Source organism: Rhopalosiphum maidis, chromosome 2 (genome assembly GCF_003676215.2).
Source record: "Rhopalosiphum maidis isolate BTI-1 chromosome 2, ASM367621v3, whole genome shotgun sequence".
In the NCBI taxonomy this organism is placed as follows: Eukaryota; Metazoa; Arthropoda; class Insecta; order Hemiptera; family Aphididae; genus Rhopalosiphum; species Rhopalosiphum maidis.
The window spans coordinates 44,752,484-44,775,558 of NC_040878.1; the positions used below are offsets into that span (position 1 = coordinate 44,752,484).

General features: G+C 26.7%; 1 protein-coding gene across 1 annotated transcript; it reads left to right on the plus strand.

Moving 5' to 3' along the window:
• Positions 1–3,529: 3,529 nt before the first annotated feature.
• LOC113552478 lies at positions 3,530–22,847 on the plus strand. The gene is made up of 9 exons (XM_026955354.1): positions 3,530–4,440; positions 4,506–4,730; positions 5,471–5,722; positions 5,796–5,965; positions 16,176–16,569; positions 17,994–18,593; positions 18,993–19,217; positions 22,198–22,449; positions 22,566–22,847. The coding sequence occupies exons 1-9, from the start codon at positions 3,552–3,554 to the stop codon at positions 22,730–22,732; spliced, it is 3,174 nt and encodes a 1,057-aa protein (XP_026811155.1). The 5' UTR covers positions 3,530–3,551; the 3' UTR covers positions 22,733–22,847.
• The last annotated feature ends 228 nt before the right edge of the window (positions 22,848–23,075 follow it).

Consider the following 23,075-nt stretch of genomic DNA (forward strand, 5'->3'; position numbering starts at 1 on the left):
TTTTTTTTAAATAGGCATAGGCAAGTGAGTATCGTTCTTCTGTATATAAGGTATCGAGTGGGTGTGTTAAATTTTAATTCCGTAATATATCATTGTACACAAAAAACGATTCTGAAGGGAGACAGTCTGTCAGCTTATGTTACTAAGTATATTTTATGATATGTTTTTTTTTTTATATAGCTAGTAAAGTAATTTATTTTTGTTTTAATATTACGGTACGTTGATACATCTTTTTTTTCTGAAAATATTTTACTTATTATATAACTGTTATAGTATTTAATTATTATAATAATATGTATTTTTATCATATTATCATCTTATATAACTCGAAAGTTAATACAAGTTTTCTGTAAATACCGTAAAGCAGTGATAATAGGTTTAAAGTATAAATAGATAATATCTTAAAATGAATCAAAAATATCATTGCACATAGTAAAATTCATAATAATTTAATATACATTAAAGTTTTAAGTCCCCACGAATAATGTTTTTGATTTATAACGTCATTATTCATTGTCAAAATACGTAGTTTTTTTTGAAAATTGAACTTTTTAAAATGTCTATAAAAAAATGTATCTGTGTATTTTTTAGATTTTTAGTTTCAGTATGAGATACATATTATGAGGAATATTATATTGAATTTTCAAGACTTGGCTATAAAATTTAAAGTTTTTTTAAATGTCTTAAAACGTCTTATTAAAAAATACTTGTAGTTTGTAATTTTCATGATTTTGTAAATTCTTTTAAAAATTAGAAATTCTAATGCACAGTAAAAAAAAAAAAATTGTGTTTATGTACTTATATTTAATAATATTATACAGATATAAAAACTAGTTACGTAGAATCTTGTATTATATATTTACGAATTGCGATGTATTGAATATTTTTTTATTGACATTTACATCAATATCAAAATATTAATTATACCATGTGTCATGTACAGAAAATTATAAGATAAAATATTTGGTGAAATTTTTTGATATCTATAGTTATTTATTTTTAAATTGCACCAAAAAAATAAAAATTTAGTGTAATATAAAATATTACATAATCTTAAACCTGTCCAAATTTAATGATAGCAAATCAGAACATTCGACATAGCTATCTAAATTGTATTGCAATTTTAAACAGTTATCAATGGTATTTAATTTCATATTATAGTATTATACTGCAATTTCACGTCATCAGTGAAACAAAGAAGTTAGTATTAATTTAGAGTAGTTTTGACATTGTTAACAAACAGTGCAAACAAAAAGCGAGATAATATTCTAATATTTTCATTGATTAACGATATTTCTCCATCATTGTTTGCTGCTCTGACGATGAAGTGATCGTGATTAGATCGGAAATGTCTGACAAGCGAGCAGTACAAATTAAATTCCATATTATTATCGTTTACCACTCAACAGTGACGTAGTAAAATATTTCTAGGAATACATTTCCATCGATGTATCCACTAACATATTGATACTTATGTTAAATTATTAAATAAATATGATTTGCATTTCAATACATTTGATAAATCAAAAGCTTTTGTTTTAATTAATGAAATTTAATCGATAATACACAAAACCATACAAAGCATATAGATACATATAAATATTTAATAAAATAAATATTTTACAACTTATCAGTATTTATTAATAGTGAAAGGATAATGTTTAATAATAAACAATTATCACATAAACATAACATTATTATATAATGTTTATTTCGATAGGTAAATTTTATACCTATTATAGATGAAAATTAGGATAAGGAACTATTAATATAGTTTTGATAAAATAAAAAAGAGCAATAATTAAGACCATTTCATCAAAACACTATTGTGAACAACGATCATTTAACGCGACGGTACTGGTTTGCCACAAACTATGAAAATCTAAATTTTTTAAATTTGAAATTCATTTGATATTTTTTATACACGTTGAATACAGTTCTGATTTGATTTTGATAGTATTTCCACGTAACTGTATAATTTATTGCGTAGTATGTACGGATAAATAATCCTCTGTAGGTACCTATGTTAACACTTGCATTTTACAGATTGTATATATCGTGTGCAGGTAGTATTATACATAAGTTGTTGTAGGTATTAGGTACGTCAAATGCTAAAAAAAAGATAGATAATAGTAAAAAAATGTATCACATAAATTACATATTTAAAAAGAAAAAAGAAATTTCGTGTATGAATAATATGTATTGATGATAAAAATGATATTCGTAATTCGGAGTTAATATACGATGAACTTGTTTAAAAATGCTAACAATACATGAATTCAACTTGACGTTAAATATTATTTTGTGATTCATTGAATCAACTTAAACAGTTGTCAGTTATACTAAAACCGTTTACAGTTTGCTATGTGCAATGTGCATTCGAGAGTAAACATAGAAACAGTAAATATACAAGAAAATGATAAACATAACTGAATATAATATTATTATTATGTAATACTACTTAATTTCTTTGCGTGGATATTATAATATCATGCGTCTTTTTATTGTACCCATGTAACGTAAAATTGGATTAGGTACATTCATACAAAGTACCTAAAACTAGAAGTCAAGTATTACATGTTTAAATATTAGGTACCTAATGTGTATAGAATATCATCTATTTTTTAACTTATGCTACCTTTAACAGTATTGTAAAATTTTCAGAGACGCAATAAGTAACAACTAACGAATACAAAATCTTACTCACATATATTTAAATGCCGTGTTATAAGCTATAATTGGTGATATGACATGAAATTATATCGTATATATGTTTCAACGTCATGAATTTTGAAACTCTATAATAACGCGATTGTTTTACATTCGACTGATCAACGTAATTGACCAATAACAGTCACGCGAACTTATTTACAATACCAATTATACCTAATAAGTAATATCATATTAAATTACGATATGTTATGATATTGCACATAATTAATTGTGTAAAATTGTTATCAACAATATAATATTGATATTGTTCTACATTCTGTGTATTGTATGTACGTTATATAATGTGTCGTACGTACTTTTATGTCCGATAATTTATAATCAAATAAATATATCTTATAAATATTATTGATTATTGTTGAATATAAGTGTTTGAAAGAAAACATTATTATTGTATAGTTATTATGATAAAAAAAAACAAATGCAATTAATTATACCGTCTTATGGGTAATTTAAATTACATAATATAGATGAAAAGAATTTTAAATTTTTAAATTTATGTTAACCCTGAAATTGTTTATCAAAGACTATAGATTGACTTCAATACATGACATGGTTATTACTGGTAATTTTAAAATATCCATTCATTAAAACAATTATTTTAAGGAAATATAATTGCAGTTATTGGCTGACTAAATATGGGGTTTACAACACGCTATACACTTTTTTCAATCATCTAGAAAACCCCACCAAAAATTACAGTGAATTTTTCAAGGATAATTAATACTTTATCCACTTTAAATCTAATGAAAATAGTTAATGCTAATACAGTTTTAACTTTTGTGTGTATTGAGTTAGTTGTATTCTGTGTTATTCTTATAATGTTTGTGTCTACTTCCAGTTGGTGGATAAATATAATAACACCGTGCCTACTAATTTTTACGATTATTTATTATTTTTGTACTTTGACATTTAGTAAATGGGACAAAATAAAAGTGCCTTATGTTCAGCCAATTCCACTATTCGGCAATTTCTTCTATGTAGCTTTTGGTATGCAACACCCCATAGATTTCTATAGAAAAATTTACTATGAGCTGGCTGGTCACAAATACGGAGGTTTATTTCAGATGAGAACTCCGTATTTGATGATCCGCGACCCGGAAATAATAAATAATGTGCTTATCAAAGACTTCTCAAATTTCCCTAATCGCGGTATTTACTCAGATTTCTCAGCGAATCCCCTGTCAAACCACCTATTTTTTATGGAAAATCCACAATGGAAATTAATCAGGAAAATATTGAGTCCAGTGTTCACTTCTGGAAAACTCAAGCTAATGTATGATCAAATCAAAGAGTGTGGCGACGAACTAATGAGAAATATCCATAAGACCTTAATGAAAACCGACAATAAAATAGAAGTGCGAGACATTTTGGGAAAATATTCAACGGACGTCATTGGCACTTGCATTTTCGGTCTAAAATTAAACGCCGTAAGCGACGATAATTCTACGTTTCGGAAATACGGGAAGTCTTTATTTGTTCCGTCACTGAGAACACATTTAAGGGAATTGAGTTTGATGATCAGTCCTACTCTTTTGAATATCCTAAAGTTTAAGGATTTCCCAGCGGATGCAACTGAATTTTTCCATTCAGCATTTCACGAAACGATAACGTACAGAGAAAAAAACAACATAGTCAGAAACGATTTTGTTCAAACCTTGATACAGGCGAGAAACGATTTGGTTTTGAATAAAAATATACCTCAAGGAGGTAAACGTGTTCCTTCTTGAAAACTTATAAATAATTTATGTGAATTTAATTTTATTTGTTATTAGAAAGATTTTTAGAGTCACAAATTGTTGCCAATGCATTTGTTATGTTTGCTGCTGGATTTGAAACCGTATCTACTGCTATGAGTTTTTGTTTGTATGAGTTAGCGTTAAAGAAGCATATCCAAGACAAAGTACGCGAAGAAATTAATTTGAAACTATCGAAAAACAACGGACTGATTAATAACGATTTGCTGATAGAACTTAATTACTTAGATATGGTTTTAGCAGGTAATAATTGTTTAAATAATACAATTATTTTTATTATTTACCTGAGTCAATCTAGAAATCTATTAATATTACAATAATATATTTTTGTTCTAATGTTTGGTGTTTGAGGAGAGTTCAGAAAAGTTTTTTATGGTCTTAATCAGCTTATTGGAAAATAGGACACGCTATGATATTTACTTAACGAAGATAATTAAATTGTATTTAAAAACATTATTTGAATTTTTATTAAATAATTTTTTTTATTTAGAATTGATTTAAATGTATAACATATATTTTAATTTTTTAATTTTTAGCATATTTTTAGATTATTTTTTTTAACCAAATTAAGTATTTTTGGTAATTCTTATTTTATAAAATATATAATATTAATGATGTTAAGAGATTCATTTTAATAACTAAATTATTATTAAATAATTTTAATATTTTTTTTTAGGAAGATTTAAAATTTGCTTTTTTAAGGAAGCTTTAAAATTTGAATTGTCGTACATAAATTAAATCTATAGCACACTGAGATTTTTTAATTTAACGATTTATCATAATATACAAAATATATTAACACATATATCAAGATTAGCGAAGTCCCAAAATCAAACTCATAATATAGACTGTATTATTAATTTTGAATTGCTATTTGCATTTATTTTAAAGATTATATTGGTCATTTTTACCTATTTATTGTTTTTTCTGAGTACAAAATTTGAATCACGAAAATTTAATTATATAAACATTATGTTTTTTAGAAACACTCCGTAAGTATCCTCCGACCTTTGCTTTATTCAGAAAAGCATCACAAACATATCACGTACCAAACGATTCATTAACTATTGAAAAGGGCCAAAAAGTTATAATTCCTATTTATTCACTGCATTACGATCCAAAATATTTTACGGATCCTGAAGTATTTGATCCAGAAAGATTTTCACCGGAAGAAAAAGCTAAACGTATAAGTGGTACTTATCTTCCATTTGGCGATGGACCTCGAATATGTATAGGTATATTATTGAAATAATCATGTGAAATACCTATATTTTATCGGATATAAAAAATGTATATTTATTTCAATAGGAAAACGTTTTGCTGAGTTGGAAATGAAATTGGCTTTGGTTGAGATCCTAACTAAATTTGAAGTAAAACCATGTGAAAGAACTGAAATTCCTATACGATTTAGTAAAAAAGCTATAATTACAATGCCTGAAAATGGTATTTGGCTAACATTTAAAAAAATTACTAACTTATGATAGACGATAAGTACCTAAGTGATTTTGTCAATAAAATTTGTTATCAATTTGTTAATTTTTAAATTTAAATTTTAATATTTTTCAAATCATGGTTGTACATTCTTAGTTTTAACAGAATTATATGGTTTATTTAACAATTTTAATATAACTCGCAAATTATTCGCTTGATAAATTTATTTTTCTAGTACTTAATATATAATAGGAACTCAATATTTTATAAATGTCTGAAAACACAACAACAACCAGATCTTACTGAACATTTCCATAGTTTCTGTTTTAAAGTAGTTAACAGATAATATATACAAAACACATTCAATTGTTAAAAAGATGAAATTTCATGTATTTTTATTAATATTTTATCACATTATTTAAAATAAATATATGATTATTACTACGTAATGTGAAAATTCTTGATATAAACACGTCATATCAATTTGAAAATGTTCATCTACCTTATTATTATAATATAGATACAATTATCGGATTTTATATATTAACTTTGGACTTAATTATTTTTACCTTAAACCGCGCAATATATCTAAAACAATTAAGAAATTACAATTTTTAATTTATTTTAGAACTATAGACTTAAAATAATAAAATTTTCCACTTAAAAATATCAATCATTTCTTAAGATACTCTTTGGTGCAAGATAGTAAAATCACCTTGTACATAATAATAATTTTTAAATTCGTATAAATGCGTTTTAATATCACCGCTATTTGTCTGAGGTATGATCATTTCGCACGCGGAAGGTACCGCCGCACACACGGGGATTAAAAACGGAGATTAAAAATAAGACCGAATAGAAAAACTACATATTCAGTAAAGATAACGCAATCCAACCGACCGCTGGTGCAGCCATTATCAACGATCCGTGCATTGACGGTGTTTATTTAAGCTTTATATGCCACCGCTCGCTGTGTATATGGGGCTACACGAGACTTAAAAATAAATCTAGCACTATATACTCATAAAATATATGTATAATATATATACACATGTATAGATGGACATGTATGTGTGTATTCTCTAAAAAGGAAAAACATTAATCCTCTGTAGGTTTTCCATTTAAGAGCATCGGAAAGTCATTAATTTTTTATAGAAAACCCATCGGCCGAAAATAAATCGAGATACGTATACATTATATTCCATATACAATCGTCGAGAGTAATGTATAAAATGTACACTATTATATTTTTAAACTCACGAACGTTTCGGTTTCTTACGATTGTTTTATTTGGTTAACTGCAATAATATTTATTATTTTTACAAGTAACGTATTTGTCAAAAAAATTAAAAATAAATACATTCATGTATTTAATACTCACAACGACATTAATTATGATGAAATATTATAATTATAAATTTTTAGCTAAATAATAAAATATTTATTGGAATAGGTAACTAATAATATATTATTTTGTACTATCATCTATTATACGATAGTAAACGAAAAGTTTTTAATGACATGTTTTGATTTTTTAACTTAAAATGTGATTTTGTATGGAAAATTAGATCTAGTTTGTATTTTAAAAAGGTCAAAATTAAAGAAAACTAACTTTTTTTTTTATAATTGGGTTCTATAAATTCTAGAAAATTTAATACAATATTAAATATAAGTTGTTCTTATATATATGTAAAAAAAATATATTTCCATGATATTTTTTATATGTATTAGATGTTAGAATTACTATACTTTTCTTTTCATATCAAGTTTTAAACATTTGATTGAAGATTTCTCATGAATAGTTCATACTGAACCATAAAATCTAAAATAAAAATGTATAAACAATTATTTTTATGGACATATTAAGTTAAAATTTGGACGGAATTGCGTATTTTGACGATAAATAATGATGTTAACTGTTGTTTTATAATTTGAAGACATTATGCATGGGGAATTGATGACTTAAAACTTTTATTATATTATATTATTATGAATTTTATTATACGGAATGGCATTTTTGATTTGTTTTAAGATATTATTTATTTATAGGCACTATGAATTTATTTTCACTTTTTTATGGTATTTACTGAACGTTTTCTTAAACTTTTGAGTTACATAGTAGTAGGTTGATAATATGGTATAAATACAGCTTAATATAATAATAAATGTTATATTTAAAAAAAAAAATGTATATCAACATACCGTAATATTAAAACAAAAATAAATGACTTTAATAGCTATATCAAAAAACATATTATGAAACATACTGAGTAATAAAGGCTCGCAGACTTTTTCCTTTCAGAATCGTTTTAGTATACAATGATGTATCATTGAATTCAAATTTAACACATCCATAACAGTAACCTACTCAACACCTAATGTACAAGCAGAGTGGTACTATTTACATACTTTTTTTATATTTAGACATTTTAAGTTTAAATTGATTAGAACAATAGAATACGCAATATTAAAAATGTCGATAAAAGCAAATAACTTGTTTATAAAATGATTTACCTATTAATATCTGTCTTGCAATTTTGTCATTTCGCTTTTCAACACTATGGGATCACTATAATAGCGACTCACTCGGTACCTAATGCACAACAGATCGATACCCACTTATCTACCTTTCTTACCATTACATTAGTTAGGAATCTACAGAAGTACTACAATACATCATGTATACAAATGTTGGGTTAAAAATGTCAATACCTACCTATGAGACATTTTATCAATTGGTAGGTATTAATATTTTAAAAGTGAGTGAATATTTGATAATTGCAATGTTTTGTTTGAATGAAATTATATTATTGTTCGATGAAAATTAATTCAGTATACTGCAATACATACAAAATAATGTGGTTATATATATATATATATTATATAATCTAAAGTATAATTCAATTTGTAAAAATAAAGTAGTTTTTTTTATCAACAAATAGTAGTTGGGTACTTTTAATATTTTTAATATTTCTGTTTTCACATTATAAATATATTTCTTTGTATGTAAATTACTCAATTTCATAATTTTTTTATCCAGTAAATCCATTTGTAAACGAAATTTAAGACTCTTAGTCATGATGTCATACGCGATCTGGAATTGAAAAAATAACTAATTTATTATACAGAATATTGTACGATATAATAGCATATAATAATACAATTGGTTATACGAATAGATAAGTCATGGTTAATTATATAAGTACACTATGTATTTAAATGCATTTTATCGTGACTGAAATAGATAAAGTATAGTTGCTTACATACCAACAATATTACTATTTGCCCGGAAGACATTAATACACTTGGTTCGTTGAAATATTATTATATAATAATCTTTCCTCGGAGTATACCAATATTGCGTATTCGTAGAAACTACGCGTGGTGGGTGTTGCAGTGACATTTGCAATATGTAATCATGTAGAGCGAACCATGTATTGCATATATGCACTGTAGTGAATTCATATTAAATATCATTTTATTTATGTAAAAATTTATTTTTATGAGTGACAATTTAGTCTAGGGGTTCATTGTTTATGTAAGTTTGTGACTCGATGTGTTTATTATTCTAAAATATTTACAGTCGGAACACCATCTATATCACTAAACTATTTGTTGAGCCTGAGGACCATGATGATGTATGTTTATACATTCATTCAAAATGGTATATAATAAATAATATTTTTTAACGCATTTCGGTTAAATAGATAAATATAATATAGAAAAATCTAGCATGAGTAGATGTATATAATTTTTTCATAACGGTTGTTTAAAAATATTTCTATGTACATTAAATTATAAATAAGCTATATGTTAATGTGTTATGTGTTGGTTGTAAATTATTTATGTTACATAATATAATTTGTACGCTATAAAAAATTATATTATAAAGAGTAGGTATGGGTTATGTTTATTAAGATATATAATATTATTCAGCACGTGAAATCATGAAATTTAATGAAGAAAAAAATAGTTTTACTGTCATATACCACCTAAGAGGATAAAATGATAAAGATAAAAACTTATAGTATACGAACATCATAACATAAGGTCCAGTGCAGTATAAAATAGATTTATAAATCAAATTCTACACACACACACACACACACACACACACACATATATATTTATAAAATTAATCAAACACATATATTTGTAGTGATAAATAATGAATTTCTAACAACTTTAACTATTAAAGATTATTTTTTACGCATTTGTTTAAAATACATCATGTGATAATATCTTAGTCATATTATAAAAAAAGATTTTGTGCTTTATATTCCACATATGTTGTATGTTTAAATATTTAAAATTACGGACATTAAATTTCACGATGCTAAGGAGCGTGAACCTCGAGTTACAGGAGAGTAACCACCAGGATGGCGGGTTGAGTAATCCCCAGATTGAAGGTGAGCAAAGCTAGCAGAGGCAGATCCTCCTATTGTATTTAATGTTATCCTATTATTTTTAATAATGTATACCTTGCCTAGTTATTTTAATTTTATATCACTTTTATTACTACCTATTAGACAAGAAAATCTTAAATAATTATACAGACAATGGGGTTTGTTAGGCGAAGGCCCGACATACTCTTTATATTTTTTTTTATGGCCTCCGTTACTCCACAATTCCGGTTACGCTCGTAGTCTTGCGGAAATACGTCGAATTCGCGAGATCTCTTGTTTTCGATTAGACGCGTTTTCGAACCGCACAACTATTATTTCGGTCCGAGCGGATTACCACGGCTTAGTGATACGGCGCAGATGAGCATTCGGCCTTAGACGCACATAAAATACACAGATATGAACACAAAAGTCTTGGCAGCAACCGCGCTTTTTGTTTGAATACGCGGCTGTAGGGCGCGTCGGTCATGCCTAAAGATAAAACTAATCTCTCGCCCGGGCCGCCATCCATCGCGACCCGCATAAAACAAACAGGCGTGAGATTCGGATAAACAATAAGAACACATCAAAACAGTATGATATTATTATTCATCATATCACCATCATTAGTTATTGCGGCACGAGAGTTACGCGTTTCGTGGACCACGGACGACTTGTTCGATAATCTGCACGAGGCGGCCTCCGCAGTCGTTGTACGCCGCACGTTCGCGCCTTATTGGGGTGCCTATCATCGACTGCAGTAGTAGACGTAACGATAGTATAATAATTTCAAATCGTCGACAACGACGGAAAATCACAAGATCTGCTCGAGTCCAAACTCGACGGCTACAGCGCGACATGCACCGCGGTCTGTTGCTGTTGCACTTCCACGTCCGGCGTGTTCCGGATCCGGGTTCCGGCGCCGCAGGTCCTTCGTCACCCAAGCCAGGAGCGTTATTTGCATCGAGGAAACCGGCTAGAGACGTTTTAATCCAACCGACCGTGGATCTAGCACACCGAAAACTTAAGACGGTGGCTTCATTTCGACCGTAGACGTCACTTCATCATAATGTTATTTTAGTTCGGACGATCGAAAGCTATACTGGACGGCGGACAAACCCGCGGTGATTGGGAAAACGAAAGATATGAACTGATTAATAACCGTCGACATTTATGATGAATATAATGATGATATTATAAGAGAGACGCGCACAGAATATATATTATGTATTCATGTTATTTGGATATCGATATCGTCGCCTTTGAATCCATAAAAACAAGGGACAAAACGTATACAAAAACCATTTACATGCACATTTTACTTGTTTAAGGTAAATTAAAAAACAACAGCTTTATTTTTAAAGTTTAGTTTTTTTATATGACTGAAAGCTGATTTCGATAGAACATATATTATCGTATTGATTTTATAAAGACATTTTTATAGAAATATATATAATAATGCGCAATATCAAAATCTATTTCTATACCCAGCTGATGAACCCTCATCAAAGTCAAACACATACTTCTCGAATGCCAACAGTACGCTAAATTAAAACACAAACATTAACTATCAGAATCCCTACAAGAAATCCTAGCACTGTAGAAAAAAGTCAATACACTAAACAAATTTAGCTACTCAACTAACAACCAACCACCATCTAAAAATTAAACTAAAATATTAAAAATAAATGTAAATATATTATAATTGTATCGGCTAATAATATCGTAGTTAATGCCAAAATTATACTGTAGAGACTAATATTATTAAAACAAACAATATAATAAAAGACGTGTTTTTATTTTTGAAAAAAGTCTAGTCTAATTATTTTAAAATGGTTTTTTTAAAATTTAAAATATAAAAATAACTGAGAATAAATCTTACAATTGTTTTTAAAGTAGTTAAGCTACTATATTTTATTAATCACCTTATTATTAAAATTTGTGACTGAAAAATGAAGGGCGTTAAACGGCGTAGTGTATAGGCAATATAGGTACATTTTACTGATCGATATTCTTTTCAAAATGATAATATTATTTAGTGCTTATATATTTTTAGTTTAAAGTATTATAAACTACTGAATTTAAATTGCCACAGTATAATTTTCAAACGGATATACATGACATTCAATAGGTATTATGTGAAACCTAAAATATTTAAGCTCGGAAATACATGTACTATATTATAAAAAATATTCATTTTTAACTAAATTTGTGTTTTGCAATATATATAATATTATCAATTTTTTTCTAATCTAGTTGGTGTTGGTCAGGTAGTTCTAAGAGGGGTCCTTAATATTTTATACTTGGAATTGAAAATATTACACGAACCATATAATATAGTGTTTTTGAATAAAATAATGAATATTATACGAGTCCAGAGTAATACACATTTGAAGTACATTTTATTCAATATCATATTTTTTTTAGATTTTATTAGTATTGCATCATTATCAATAATGATGTGTGTTTTTCATCTGTCACTATTCATGTTTCGGAAAAAATAAAATGCTTACATTTTTTAAAAACTATAAGAAAATATTAAGCATGATGGATATGTTTACACAAAATAAGTTTCCGACAAAATTTATTTTGTTTTAGTGTTGTAATTAAAAAATAAACTTTAAAAGAATAAAAATGTCGATGAACATTAAAAATCGATATTTCTTGACATGATATAATTTTTGAATTAATTATTGATTTTTGGAATTTCGATTTGTTTTATTTATTTTAATAAAATTAATATTTTTTAGTCAAAAAGTTTACAGATTTAATTCATAATACCTCGTAAGTGATTATTTTTAGTGGAGTTGAAAAAACATTTTGCATTCTCATATATTTTTTATATGCATAAGTTATTATTTTTTATTTCATAAAAAAAATTATTAGGATTTTTTTTCTCTATTTAAATTGTCTAGTTATCATTTAACAATAGAATATTGATATATGGCAATTGAAGTACACAATGCATTTTCAAAATATTTTTATTATAATTTTAAGTGTTTAAGATATTTGGAATTTTATAATTTATTTAGTTTTAAATGCTAATAGCGATTTTTTTCAGCTTAAAACCTGTAAGTTGTAATGCAAGAATCGTATTTGTATATCAGTTTTCTTAAAGCGATTGAAAAATATCAAAAATGCATAATGTCAATTAATTGATTTTATACAAGTTTGAAGTTATAAATTATTATTTATTTTGTTTCACAAAATTGTCAAACTCACGTATATTTAAACCATATTTTTTTCTTTAAGAACTGAATAGGTTAATAATTTTACCCAAGAATTTATTGAAAATTGAATTCACAGTTCCTATTATAACATTCAGTTATGTAATGAATTATAAGTTTATAATATTTAATAATATTATAACTATATATTCAATGATAGTTTTTTTATGTCATTGTATTGATATAACATATATAATGTAATAATATTTGTTACAAAGTAGTAAATTGGTACCTTTTTTTTTTTTTTTTAATCAGTGTATTTATTTGTATTGACAATAAATTAGTTTCTTTTTAAAAATATTGTCTTATTATTAGTTGTTTGTATTTTATAAATATCTATGCTTCTAAATTGCTTGTAAATTCTGCTAAATTAAATTAATTATTAATTATTGTGAATATTTTATTTTCTATAGAATGCGACATAATGTTGTTGTTCTCACGGTTTAAGATATATTTTGAATCGTGGTTGTTCTGTATTTGAAAATGTCAAATGATAAAATATTGAAAGTAATTAGAACAATAATTATCATACAATGGGTAGAAAAATTATTTACATTATTTATTATTTATCTAAAATTTATTCTAAACAATTTATATTAAATCATATAAATTTATTGAATAAATAAAATAATATAAATTGTACATTTTAATAAATAAGTAGAAATTATTACATTATTATTTTTATAAATAATATTTATTTTTATTATTAAATAATATGAATTCTAAACAATGTAAGATATTAATTTTTAACGATAAATAAATAAAACGCGGTTTATTTTTTGTTATGATTATTTATAATTTTTCACTTTTATGTATATAATCATTATAATCTTTAATGCACGCGATTTGATAAATCGTACGAATATCTCTTGTACATAATTTTGATATATAAGTCAAACGTTTCACGTTATAGTACGACATTTTATGTCATGACAAATTCAAGGTAATTTTGTTGTACAAAAGATAAATGGAGTGTGTATTCTCCAGTGACATTTGATTTCACCGATTTATGTTTATTCTATATATTTATCATAAATAACAAAAACAAATCGTCGTAGTATCAATTATACTTGAGTTTTAAAGTAAACAGATTATTAATTTTAACTTTTTGATTCAGATACTCATCTTGTTCTATGTAGTATTTTTTTTTTTACTTAGTTTTTATATACTCGATTAATAATCATTATTTAAAGCCTTACAAAGTGTTCGCTTGTCCAATTTAATTGTTTATCGATTTTCATCGTTTTCCCCTCAAATGGGTCACACGAACCAAAAATGTAACCACGTTAAATGCAATTAACTGTGATTTATGGGGCTCAAGAACTTTTACATGAAACTTTTTATTGTCTCATATTAAATTTTCACCCTGTTTGTCGATCTGAAGTGGTTCTATCTGCTTGGCTGCACATAATCTTAACTACAAAAATATTTTGAACACGTACTTCTAACTATCCTTAAACCCAATGATCAAATAAAGTTTATTTATTTCAGTCCTTAAATCGTATAAATAAATAGTGAATGTTGAAAAAGATATATTGTGTATGTTATAATTATTATACGCTTTACAATCTAAACGAAGCAAACATGGAATCTATTGATTTTGTAATTATGTTTTTTTTTTTTTTGTTTTTTATATTGGGTGAAAGTATACTTTTAAACTTTACTTTTACTTTTTTTTAGATTGGTATATAGCAATTGGTACTGCTATATTGATGTTTGAGACCTCATGTTGGGTATTAATTTTACTTGACTCACTTTAGTGGTTGTAGGTATAATGATATATTACAAATCAATAATACATTTTATAAATTATATAATTATGTAATAACATTTCAATCTATTTGATTGGAGGTTGTAGGTTAAATCTGCACTCGCTGAAACTTCTTTAGATATTTCTGATCGTTCAAAGTAATTTTCCTTCGCATTTCGAGATAGTATTAAAACATAAAAACTTCAAATTATCAAAAAATAATCATCTTCTACATAAAAAAAGCCTTTGCGTGAAATAATAACAACATCACTGCAAATCTTATTTCACTCGGAATACATTCAAAAACCTTTAAATATTTTCCATTTTTCATTCAGAACATAATCCATGGAGTAAATAGTAAATACACATAAGTAGATTTCTTCGAATAAATAGTTTGGAAGAGTAGCATAGTAGTTGTCTGGTTAAAATATTATTAAATCGAAAAAACAAAAGGCCTAAGTATTAACGATAAAACAAAATCGTCGAAATTATAATTACTATCGTGTATTTTTATTATTTATAAATTTTGAATATTACACGGTTATTAGAACTCGTGAATAGAAATGAAACTTTTAAAAGTGTAAAAGAACATGTAAATTATAGACATATCATTTATTCATTAATTATACTGTATCGGAACGTCCTTGAGTCATGTGAATATGTTTGGTGAGCTTATAATAATCATAATGCGATATTTATTACACAGAAATAATTGTGTTGTGTATTCAGTCGAAGGACGTTTAATAATAAAAAAATAACTGAGATAAGTTTGTAGGTATAAGTGTTGTTTTGATATACACGCATGTATAAATACGATGCATATAAAAATTTAATTGAAGATTAGTGGTGCTACCTTTGACGCGTTACTAATCTATGGTATATGATTACACGTGTATAGCCAATTGAATACGAGTCAACAGAACGGTCGACAGTCGTCCGGCAGACGTTCGTTCGAACAGTAAAATTGATTTCGCATGTCTGTCTTCTACCCAAAGCGAAAATGTTTGAATTCGTCTACGAACTGTTCGACCTGAAAATGCTATTGGCCACCGCGTTTCTCGGTGCCATATACATGTACTCAACCTGGAACCACAGCCACTGGTCCAAATTGGGCATATCCAGTCCGTCGGCGCCGGTGCCGTTGTTCGGGCACGCGATGCCCTCCATGTTGGGCCAGATGCACTTTATGGACGTGCTGCACAACCTTTACCGGCAGCTGGGCGACCGGCGGTTCGGTGGCATTTATACGATGCGAACGCCGCAGCTGCTCGTCAAAGACCCAGAACTAATAGGTATGTACATCGAGCGTGACTTACGCGAGACTAGGTACTCTATAATATGATATAGTCGATTGACGATTGTAATTTTGAATTTATATAGACTACTCGCAATACAAGTTGGTGTATACATTTCTTGATTTTTAATTAATGTTAATGAAATTTCCATCTCCTAGATGTTATCACAGTTTTTTAAACAACTATTTTTTTTTACTTTTAATCATATTAAAAACATATTTATAAACATTATATTACTGTAGTTAAGGCGAGTGACGCGAAAGAAATAAGCACGGACTTTGTATCCCATCCAAATTTTGTCCTTTTATTTTTACACACAGTTTTGAATTTGAATGAACTTAAAGTATAATGACGTTGGTTTGTTGTGTAAGAACTTTTTTTAGAGATTATCACTGTTGGTAAGACTATTAATTACGTAATATTTTAATCATCTTATTAGTTTACACATTAAATTATCATTTAAAATGGAAGTTGTATCTAGTAAACATATTATTATTAGGTATGATTAATTTTAAGAATATTATTATACATCAGATTAATCAACTTTAACTTAAATGTTATCTCATTATTAATATGATGAACACAATTTTAATTTCATTAAATAGTCATATTATAATATACATTATGTTTGTTTATATTGTTTTATCAGTTATTGTAAGATTGATATGAGTTCCCTGAAATTATTTTTATTATTATTATTTTCAGTTAATCAATCTCATATTGTTAATTGGTTATTTAATTTTTTTGTGTTTAAAAAAAGTTGGCGGGAAAATGGTATAATTTTTAAATACATATTTCATAACATTTTTGAGTGATTCAAAACTAAATAATATATTATTAATACTTAATTTGATGCTGATAATCAATAAGTTTTAATTTACAAATAACAACATGAGGTAATCGTTTTCCAATGACTAACATCACAATTCAGTAATTAATAGAAGTTATGTTATTGTTAAAAATTTGATCTGTCTTCATATATTGATATATTATTGTTACAACTAATATTATTATCAATAACGAATTAATCATCATCGTGTATATCGTAATAGTCAGTTATGTAAACTGTTCACAGAACCATTGTTCATTTATATTCTGTAAACATAATTAAATATAATAATATTTTTTGTAATCGATCTTCAAAAAAAAAGTAGGTTATTATTCTGCACTCAAAAGGTTAGGTATTCCTGATATATACACTGGACATTTTGGGACTTGAGACATTTTTTTTTTAAATAATCTAAATTTTAAATATTCTCAAAAATAGCTATAATACAGATAATGCAATTTAAATAAAATTTTCACTACCTCCATTCTAATCATTATACACTCCGCGAAGTCTAGAGTTACTAGGATGTCACTTTTTATTTTTGAACGAAAGTCTTTTTTATTTTTTGGTTTGTTTTGTTTTTAATCCTTAGGACACATATTGATCAAAGACTTCAACAACTTCACTGACCGCGGGTTATACGCAGGAACACACACGAACCCTCTCAACAATAATATATTCTTCACGCGGGGCGAGCGGTGGAAAACAATGCGGCAAAAGCTCAGTCCCACGTTCACGGCCAACAAACTGAAATACATGAACGAACAGGTGAAGGAATGCAGTGACGGTCTGCTATCGACCATCGGCAAGACTCTGGACGACGACGCCGGGCGGATCGAAATCCGTGAGATGATGGCCAAATACTCGACCGACGTAATCGGCAGCTGCGCGTTTGGTCTGAAGTTGGATGCCATCAACGACCCGGACTCGGAGTTCCGGAAACACGGGAAAAACGTTTTCCAGCCATCTCTGAGGTCCAAAATCCGAGTGGCGATCATATTCATGCAGCCGTCCCTGCTGAGCATATTTCGCGTGCATCACTACTCGCACCGCACCATCCGATTCTTCCACGACGCGTTTAAGCAGACGATCGATTACCGGGAGAAGCACAACGAAGACCGCAAAGACTTCGTACAGCATCTGATGAAGGCCAGAGAAGATTTGGTGTTGAATCCGAATCTAAAACCCGAAGGTAATCAGTAAGAAAATCGCAGACGGTTTATTATTAACCTCATACCACGACAAATAATAAGAATGTTATCATCATTACAAAATATAATCACGTCGCGTCGTAAATGTATTATAAATGCCGAGGTTGGGAGATGAGCAAAAATATATCTGTAACAACAAAACCATTACTGCCTTTACACTCGTTTGATGTAAGATACCTCAGCGAAAACAATAATAGTGCATGAGAATTATAATACCAAGTTCTTAAAAAAAGTAGTGTCGTAGAATTTGTGACCTGCATATTTATTCATCACTTATTAAAATTAAATTACTTAATTAATTTTTAAATTAAAATTAAAAACGGATTTAAAATTTGTTCTCAAAAATAAAACAATAAAACACAAATATTTTTGTTTTTTAGAAAAATTTACTGAAATGGATATTGTAGCAAATGCATATATTCTATTTATCGCTGGTTTCGAAACAGTATCTACTTCAATGAGCTTTTGCATGTACGAATTAGCGTTAAGAAAAGATGTCCAAGATAAAGTTCGAAAAGAAATATTGGAAGTTAAAGCGAAGTATAACGGACAAATGAATAGTGAATGTCTAAACGAACTTCATTATATGGGCATGGTGATTAAAGGTAAGATAAAGTGATTTTTTTATTTAATTTTCAAATTGAAGAAAAATTATTAATTCATGCGTTATACTGAATTTAAATTATAAGTTCATGTAGGTAGATGTCACAAATATTGACTAAAAATCTTTTTACATTTATTGACTTTTGAAATATTATTTTTTGTGATTTATACCTTGATGTGGAAAAATTTATTTAAGATGTTAGTAATAATTATTTTCATTTTTTTTTTATTTTTTAATTTCGAAAGTTTAATGATCTAGTACGTTAAATATTTATAACCAAAAACCAAGGCACTTGAACAATATTTTATAATTAGTATATAATATTTTACTGCAGTACCATCTATGTTATTATGCTAAAAACACAATAATTATTTAAATCTACAAAAAAATCATAGAAACAAATTTCAAGCATATGCAGACAATTTAGCAATAAAAAAAATAGGGTATCACGTAAATTTAAATAATTGGTTTTGTATTTTCATACAAAATTAATTTATTTTTATAGATTTTACACACTTGAATAATAAAAAAATGAGTGCTTTTATGTTTGATTATGATTACCTGTCAACAATTTAGACAAATATTAGATTCATATCATATAGCTCGTAAATTATAACCTTCATGGTATGATATGTAAAGGTAATATAATTATAATTATTTTGTATTATTGTTTTACATGAAATCGATTTGAAAACGATATTAATTATTGTATCGATAACGTTTTTAGTAAATAAATGGCTGTAATTTTAATTCGATATAAAAATTACATCAAAATATTAGTTACGTATTTATAGTAAAAATGAATAATTTTAAACAAATTCAAGTAGGTACATTTGTATAATGAGAAACTGCAAATCTATGACTCATTTTAATTAAAAGTGTTATTGATATTTAAAAAAAAAAATCAAATGTATAGGACAGATGATAAATATAGCATTATAATTAAAATCTAAGATAATTTATTATAATATTTAATATCATTTAAAACGGATATATTTCATCAGAATTTTTTTGTAATTAATTTAATATTTTATTAAATTACCATAATTATATATATATAAAACAAACACTGGCAATAACCGCTGTAAGCCTATAACTAAACTTATATAAGTAAATAAAGTGTAATAAATAGCACTATGTGCAGAAAAAATAACACGAATGGATGAGAACAACCTACCATAAACAGATGAGTAGTCGTCAGAACTATCTAAAACGAAAAGAAAATATAAAAACCTACTTAGAGAAAGGTATACACAATTTACGTAAATTAGGGCAGACGTGTGGAACAGCTTGGTGACAACATTAGTCTCACAGTAAATCATATAACATATGTAAAGTGCAAGCAGTGTTAGGAAAACACTTAGATTAACCGAAGATTAAAACTGATAAAGATAACGGTTTAAAACTGATGATTTCAACGCATATAAATACATAATAATTCGTTTTCAATAAAAAAGGTTTGAGATTATGTATTATTATTTATATTGATGTTAAAATGAAATAAAAAACTAGTATATGAAATAAATGATGGATAATGATGTGAAATGAAATTCTGGAAAATTCTGTGGAATATTCCTAAGACCGGAAATTTATCCATACTATATTTTTAGAAAATTATTATTTTCTTACATATTATTGTTCAGATGTTTCCATGTTTAATTTAATAACTATTTTAATATTTTATACGAAAAAATAATTACGCAAGAATAAAATAACTTGGGTGATTCCAAAAATATTAATAGTTATATAAAAAGTTTAATTTAAGTTTTATACTTAAATACCAGTCGTCAGTGAAGAGATTAACTTTTAAACTCCTGCGAAATAAAATACAGATTTTCCAGTAGGAATTGTCATATATATATTATATATATGTAAATTAACTTTTTAATCTAATGGGATATTCCCAATGGATAAGTGAATATTTTCGTTACATTTTTTGTTCCCAGAAACGTTTCTTGAAGAATATTGTTAGTGGAATATCACTAACCATTAATAACGATGAAAAATATAATCATTAATTTTAGTTCACTTAATTTCAAATTATTATTATATTTATTGAAATCTGTGAAATTTAAATTATATATTATAAAGATCATTAAAAACTTTAGTCGTTGATTTGTGCTGCCTAACACTGTTTGCAGCTGGTCACAAATATAACACCGACAAAGCCCAAATAATACATATACAGGTATAATTTAAAATTATCATAGGACCTTATGTGAATAGTAAGCTAAATAAAAAGTATTCAAAATGTACTAAATAAGTGATCTGTTGAGGACGGCTAAGAAAAAAATAAATTACTGTAACTACTTATCAAATGTTTTACCATTGAATTGAATATTATCTATTAATCGGATAAAAAAGAATACAAGTGAATTGTCAACAAAAAAAAAAAAAAAAAAAAATTAAATATTATTGATCGATTGAATAAAACAATGTAATTGTTTGGATTAAAGTTAGAATAATAGGTATGTCTTAAATTAATTTCATCTTCACAAATGAAATAATAATAATAACTGTTATGATAATGTATTTCTTTTTATTGATATAATATTTCTTCGAGTTTGCGTTGATAGAGCGCACCATATATATGGTAGTGAATTGCTAAAAATAATTTATTCATGTTCATTCAGTTTATATAATATTATGGATACATTTAAGCTAATCGTGATATTTAAAACATACATTTGATTGGAATTAATTCGGGAAATTATTTTGTCAAAACACTTATAATATTTGTTTCTGAATACACAGTATAAACAATTATATATGTGACAAAATGTATGGATAATAATAGATATTATCAAAAAAAAAAAAGTTAAACGTACTGAATAATATTTTAAGGTTAATAATATAATAATATTATATTATTTTTTTATAATATTCCTTTCCAAAAAAAAAATGTTTCAACGGTAACTATGTGTGAATTAACACATACGTTAACTTATATTTTGTTTTAATCGTTTCGTTTTAATTTTCAGAAACATTGAGAAAATATCCTCCATTAGTGACACTAAATCGAGTCGTGACTAAGCCTTATGTAATACCAGGGACACAGATTAAGTTAAAAACTGGTACCAAAATTGTTATTCCAGTACATGCCATTCACTACGATCCAAAATACTACTCTGATCCAGAGGCTTTTGATCCGGATCGTTTTTCAGACGAAAACATACATAATTTGCAACCTAACACATATATGCCGTTCGGAGATGGTCCTAGATTTTGTATTGGTACGTTTTATAATATAGCTTCGTATACTTCTTAGAGATGTATCTGATACACAAAACAAAAATTCATAAGAACTGTATTTATTCAATGTTTGTAATGCTGTGTTTGTGAATTTCAGGTAAAAGATTTGCTGAATTTGAAATGAAAATGGCCTTATCCGAAGTGTTAACTAACTACGAAGTGATGTCGTGTGATAAAACCCAAATTCCCATAAAATATGTTATCGGAAGTTTTGTAAATATACCCGAAAGCGTTTGGTTAAAATTTAGGAAATTGAATACTTAATTTTAAAATAATATAGCGTGTATAAATAGGTATTTATTTATTTTGTATATTGTGTAATCTCGTGACGAAATCTTCTGTATAAGAAATAAAAATACATTTGATTACAAGAAACTAATTTTATTGACAAATTTGTTTTGAAATAGTGTACAATAAATTGTGTGTTTAATAGAATTAATATTACTTATACTCCGAAATCTGAGCTCCGAGAATATTAGTATTCCACCCATTCGTTATGAAAATGAAACATATTAATACATATTATATTACAATGTTTATTCGCGGAGTAGTTAATGGAAGTCGGTAAGTAATAGTAATAAAAAAATTGATCTATTAATTTTGATTA

Coding starts and splice junctions, on each gene's coding strand:
- LOC113552478 (XM_026955354.1), top strand. CDS start 3,552: ATGTTTGTGTCTACTTCCAGTTGGTGGATAAATATAATAACACCGTGC. Junction 5,966..16,175: donor TTAAAAAAATTACTAACTTA/TGATAGACGATA, acceptor ACACGTGTATAG/CCAATTGAATACGAGTCAAC. Junction 19,218..22,197: donor TATGGGCATGGTGATTAAAG/GTAAGATAAAGT, acceptor TTTAATTTTCAG/AAACATTGAGAAAATATCCT.